The sequence below is a fragment of the Mastomys coucha genome, unplaced genomic scaffold, assembly GCF_008632895.1.
Source record: "Mastomys coucha isolate ucsf_1 unplaced genomic scaffold, UCSF_Mcou_1 pScaffold18, whole genome shotgun sequence".
In the NCBI taxonomy this organism is placed as follows: Eukaryota; Metazoa; Chordata; class Mammalia; order Rodentia; family Muridae; genus Mastomys; species Mastomys coucha.
Window position 1 is genome coordinate 67,490,451 of NW_022196900.1, and position 5,872 is coordinate 67,496,322.

Below are 5,872 nucleotides of genomic sequence, written 5' to 3' on the forward strand. Positions count from 1 at the left end.
TGTAGCCCTGGCTGTCCTGGAACTCACTCTGTAGACCAGGCTGGCCTTAAACTCAGAAATCCACCTGCTTCTGCCTCCTAAGTGCTGGGATCAAAGGTGTCTGCCACTACTCCCCGGCTTCTTTTCTTTTTTCCTTTGACAGCATCTCAGTGGAGCCCTGGTTGACTCAAAAATCAATATGTAGACCAGGCTTTGAACACACAGAAATCTGCCTGCCTCAGCCCCTGGAGATCTGGGATTAAAGTCACAGCACCCAGCTTCTTCTTCAGTTTGCTGAACGTGAGATTCTTAATAAACAGGGTTGTTGTTTTTTTTTTTTTCCTTTTAGCACTTTGAAAATAGATTGTATTGTTTGCGGTGTTATTTTGTTTTGTTTGCCACAGGTTGGCCTTCAGATCACTGTGTAGCTATGAATGATCTGTTTGTGGTCCTGTTTAACTGAGACACCCCCTCCCTCTGCTCCCACACATACAAATATCAGTGACTTGAGTTTTACTCTTAGATGGCCTAACAAGGCACCCATATCCTGACAGTTCACCTCAGATGCTTGATTGATTTACCCTGGATTGCCCAGCCAGGTCCCTGCTTTCCTCTGCAAAAGGTTAGGTGGACCGTGGAAGACAGAAGCTGGCCTTAGTCAAACTGGGAGGAGCCAGATGTGAGCTTATAGCCTCTGGGACAGGAGACCTTGTCAAGTGGGTGCAGACCACCCCACAGTGACTAATAAAGTGACATGAACTGAGAGTACACGTGAAGAAGGTGAACACAACACATTCGGTTTTGGACACCACCTTTCTAGCCCCGCATTTGGAGGAAATCTGCAGCATTCCCAGATCTCACAGAGGAGCCGAACCTTGGGGTCTGCAGGGTCGCGGACCGCCGCACCTATCTCTCCGCCCGTAGGTGGAGCCCTTGGCGAAGTCTCGCCCGCCCCGGAACTTCGACTTTCCAGCTCAGCCTAGAAGGTCCGGTTCTCCGCGCCATCGTGCTGGTCTGCTCCCAGATGCTAGGAGTCCTGCCCCGCGCGCTGCGCCTCCGGCGCCCCTGGAGGTCCCTGGGGTACCGGGGCTGCGCCTCTCACTCGGCGACCAGGACACCCGAAATCCAAGTGCAGGCGCTGACAGGTCCCAACCAAGGTAAAGTTGTGTGCCAAGACCAAACACGCGGGAAGACTGAGGTGGGAGAGCAGAAGGATCGGATCTTAGGGCGCCCAGGGCCGACAGGGAGCTCCCCTTACTCTCTGGAGGCCTAGGGAAGTGTGGAGCCGAGAGGAGAGCTGGGAGCCGGGCTGTGCGCCAGGAGATCAGGACAAGAGTGTTGGCCAGGACTTTCCCCTCTAGAGCCTTGGCAATGATTGGGGAAGTGGGGACGCGGCAGAACCAATCTGGCTGGACCTGAGGGTACAAGGAGGGAGGGAGGGACAGGATCCACAGGGTCCACGGACACACAGGGAAGTTCACAACCATCATCAGCGGCAGCAAGGTCTTTTATTGTACAAAAATATGTTGTGAAGCATGGGTGTGTTTGTTTGGATCTCAGGTGCGATAGCTGGGTGCTGATCCCTCTCTCCAGTGTAACCCCATCCCATCTCCGTTCCCATGTTAGATGTTGTATTGTTCCTGTCAGGTTTATTTGCTGCTTCTTGTTCTTCTTATTTCCTGTTTGTTTTATTTGTCTATCCCCCGACTCCCAACAAGATTTTTCTGTGTAACAGCCCTGGCTGTCCTGGGGCTCTCATTCTGTAGACTAGGCTGGCCTTGAATTTACAGAGATCCACTTGCCTCCCAAGTACTGGGATTAATGCTGTGTTGGCTTTGTTTATTTTTCAAGACAGGGTTTCACTGTGTAGCCCCAGCTGCTCTGGAACTTACTCTGTAGTCCAAGCTGTCCTCGAACTCAGAGATCTACCTGCCTCTGCCTCCTGTTTATTTACTCTCCGGCTTATTTACTTCTCTTATTACTGAATGTGTGTAGTTGCATTTGCCACAGGGCACATTTTTTTAAAAAAAAAAAATCATTTCTTATCTCCTTTGCTGGCCTTTATGTCTGTGCATCACAAGAGTGCCTGTGGAGGCCAGAAGAGGATGTTATATCCCCGGAACTGGAGTTACAGACGGTTGTGAACAGCCACGCAAGTCCTGGGACTTGAACCCACATCCTCTTGAACAGCAGACATCGTTCCAGCCCCCCACTGAGAGGTCTTGCTGGCCCCTTCCAGCAAGTTTGAACTTACACAGATTGCATTGCCCTGGGCTTTTTATAGCGTCTCTTTAAAGCTCTTCAAGGCCTGCACTAAGTGTGAAAGAGCTGTTTTTCTGAATAAATCTAAACCATCACCTTCCTGATGATATATACATGATCCTCTGTGCATGTCATTTTTGACAGACACGAAGTACCACCAGTGTCTCACTGAGGCAGAATAGACAGACTGGGAAAGTTATGGGGACAAAGGAAGAGAAAAGATTCCCCCCACCCTGGAGTCTGGTTAAAGCCCCTAGGCAAGAGAGAATGAAGAATCACATCATGGAGCTTGGTGTGGAGACACATACTTTAATGCCAGCACTTGGGAGGCAGAGGCAGGTGGATCTCCAATTATACAAGGCCAGCCTGGTTAACATAGCAGGTTCTTGGCCAGCCAGGGCTACATGGTAAGGCTTTGTGTTTAATAATAATAATAATAATAATAATAATAATAATAATAATAATAATAATAATACATAGTGAGACCTTGTGTTTAACAATAATAACATTATACATGAACTGCCAAGATGGCTTGGGGAGAAAGCCGTTGCCACCAAACCTGAAAAGATCCAAGCTTAATCCAGAGTTCCACACAGTAGAAACAGACCCAGCTCACTCAAGTTGTCTTTCCTATTGCCACATTGGACATGGAATGTGCATGTCTACACACGTACAGACATACACACGATAGATAGTATGTAAGTAAATGTAATTTTTGTTTGCTTCTTTGGTCTTTTCAAGACAGGGTTTCTCTGTGTAGCCCTGCCTGTCCTGGAACTCACTCTGTAGACCAGGCTGGCCTCAAACTCAGAAATCCGCCTGCCTCTGCCTCCCAAGTGCTGGGATTAAAGGCGTGCACCACCACTGCCCAACCAGAGATTTCTACAAAGCCAGGAACATGTATTTTGGGTGTGTTGAGGTTAGAGGATAACTTGAAGGTTTTGATTCTTCATTATGTGGGTCCCAGGGATGAACTTAAATTGTGAGGGTTGGCAGAAACAGCCAAATTAGCATTGAAAAGATTGGATCTCTTCCAGGACTACACAGTGAAACCCTGTCTAGAAAAACAAAAACCAACCAAATAAAAAATACAAACAACAACAAGAGATTGGGTCTCTTGCTGGCATAGCGGTGTACTCTTGTAAGCCCAGTACTTGGTAGGTAGAAGCAGGAAATCAGGAGTTCAAGACTTCCATGGGCTGTATTAGTGCCATAAAACAACAACAACAACAAAACCAGAGGCAAGTGGATAGATCTCTGATCTACATAGTGAATTCCAGGTGTGCAAGGGATACTTTGGAGACCCTGTCTCCAATAAGTAAGTTTTCTGGGACTGAGGATCTAGCTCAGTTGGCAGCATACTTGCACATAAACTGGGTGTGGTGACACTTGTTTGTAATCCCAGTGTTTACGAGGTAGAGGCAGCAGCAGCAGACATTCAAGATTCCTTTCTTGGCCATTTAGCACATTGGAGGCCCCCATCTCCACATAATATTAAGAGTAACAATTTTCTGGAAAAAAATCCATTTAGATGATTACTACAAGCTGAGGAGGGGGGAAGCTATTATGGTCAAGGCCCAGGGCTGTTTCAGGTTTGCCTCTCAAGTACTGGGATTAAAGGAATGTGCCACCACCGCCCAGCTCAGGTCTATTTCTCGATCCCAACTGGTGGATAGAAAAATATTTGCCTGAATATTACTCTTTAGAGGAAAATGTGTGATTGAAGGCTGGAGCTATAGAATTAAAGGCATGTGCATGAGTGAGTTTGTGGGTCCATGTGCCATGCTGGTCCCCCGTTTCTTTGCCTCAAGGTCCATAAGCCCTTCTACTCCTTCTCTGGGTTATTCTGTTTAATGGTTGGAGAAACTGAGACCTGATTGTGTGGCTTGCTGCAGCTTACATGCCCCCTGCCTCCGGGCCTCAGCTCTGAGCAGTGACAGCTAGCTCACTCCAGGTTTCCTGTCAGTCACTCAAGGCTACCTGTCCCTTGCAGGAATCACTGAGATTCTGATGAACAGACCTCATGCCCGCAATGCCCTGGGGAATGTGTTTGTCAGTGAGGTGAGTAAGGGTGCGCCAAAGTGCCACCAGGGATGGGCCAGGACGGCTCTGACTATATTTGTCCTCTGCCCTCCATAGCTGCTGGAAGCTCTGGCCCAGCTTCGGGAAGACCAGCAAGTCCGGGTCCTGCTCTTCAGAAGTGCAGTGAAGGGCGTGTTCTGTGCAGGTGGGTGCCCTGTCGCCCTCTTCTCTTCAGGGATTGGGGTGCCTTAGGGCTCTAGCATAGAACGGGTTCCCATTTTAGAGATGTGAACTCACCTGAAGATGCAGGTAGTTTAGTCAAGCTCCTTGGTTCACACAGCTTAGTGAGGGAAGGGAGAGAGTAAGATTCAGGTTGAGCTTGGCCTCTCTGACCCATATCTGGTCTTTCTGTTCTACCTTGCTTCCTTCTGACCCTTTCTGGAGGAAATGAAGACATTGAGTGCCAACATGCTCACAAGGTAAACTTCAGTCCTTGTCAGGAGAGCTGTTCAAACCTGCATCATCTGGCTCTCACAAGGGAGCCTTGAACTTGTTTCGAAGGTCAGAGAAACATGTACCCCAAGCCTACAAGAGGGAAGGATAAAAACCTTGATATCAGCCCCCTGGGACCCCACTGACCCGACCTTTAAAGAATTAATGGGCGCCAGGCGCCTTTAGTCTATTTCTGAGTTCCAGGCCAGCCTGGTTTACAAAGTGAGTTCCAGGCCAGCCGGGGCTATTACACAGAGAAACACAGTCTCAAAGGCAAAACAAAATTTAGAAACAATTAATTAGCTAAGCATGATGACATATGCTATATTCCCAGCACTTCTGAGACTGACAAAAAGATAAAAATGATCAATAATTATCTTTTACTATGTTTTTTTCTTTTTAAAGAGACATTTTACTTTATCCCTGGCTGGCCTTGAACTCTTTGTAGGTGAGGGTGATCTGGGACTGCTGATCCTCCTATCTCTACCTCTGAGTGCTGGAATTAAGGCGTGCACCACCACCCCCAATTTGTGATTCATGTTTTTGTGGAACACCTTTTCTCACTGGAGCTGGAGAGATGGCTCAGTAATTAAGAGCATGTACTTTTTTTGTTTTAGGCAGGCGAGGTGCTGGAAAAACAGTTGAGAGCTATATCCTGATCTGAAGGCAGAGAGAAAGGGAAAAGGAAAGTGGGTAGGGGGAGGAAGGCTGATAGCAACACACTTCCTCCAACAAGGCCACACCTCCCAATCCTTCTCAAATAATGCTACTTCCTAGAGACTGAGCATTTAAATATATGAGCTATCAGGACCTCTCTTATTCGAACAACCATACTGCTATTACCAAGGACCTGAGTTTGGGTCCCAGCACTCAAATCAAATGGTTCACAACCATCTGAAACTGCAGCTCCAACAGATCTATTGCTTTCTTCTGACCTTTGCATACATGGCACATAAACATAACACATGATGTGTTTATAAAAAAGATAAAGAAAGAGAAGGGAAGGGGTGCTTCCATGGACCCATGCTGAGGCATCCCTCCCTTCCCCCTGAGGGACCAGCCACACAACGATGGTATAGTATAGAATAGAGTTTATTCAGGGAATGGGGGGAGAGAG

At 47.6% G+C, this 5,872-nt stretch overlaps 1 protein-coding gene across 1 annotated transcript in view; it reads left to right on the top strand.

The window, feature by feature from the left end:
- The first annotated feature begins 947 nt into the window (after positions 1-947).
- The window catches only part of Echdc2 (enoyl-CoA hydratase domain containing 2), a 14,253-nt gene continuing 9,328 nt past the window's right edge, over positions 948-5,872 (top strand). The window contains exons 1-3 of the mRNA XM_031378122.1: positions 948-1,136; positions 4,235-4,302; positions 4,381-4,468. Coding sequence (XP_031233982.1) covers positions 1,004-1,136; positions 4,235-4,302; positions 4,381-4,468 — 289 coding nt within the window. The 5' untranslated portion in view covers positions 948-1,003. The remainder of the gene's footprint in view (positions 1,137-4,234; positions 4,303-4,380; positions 4,469-5,872) is intronic.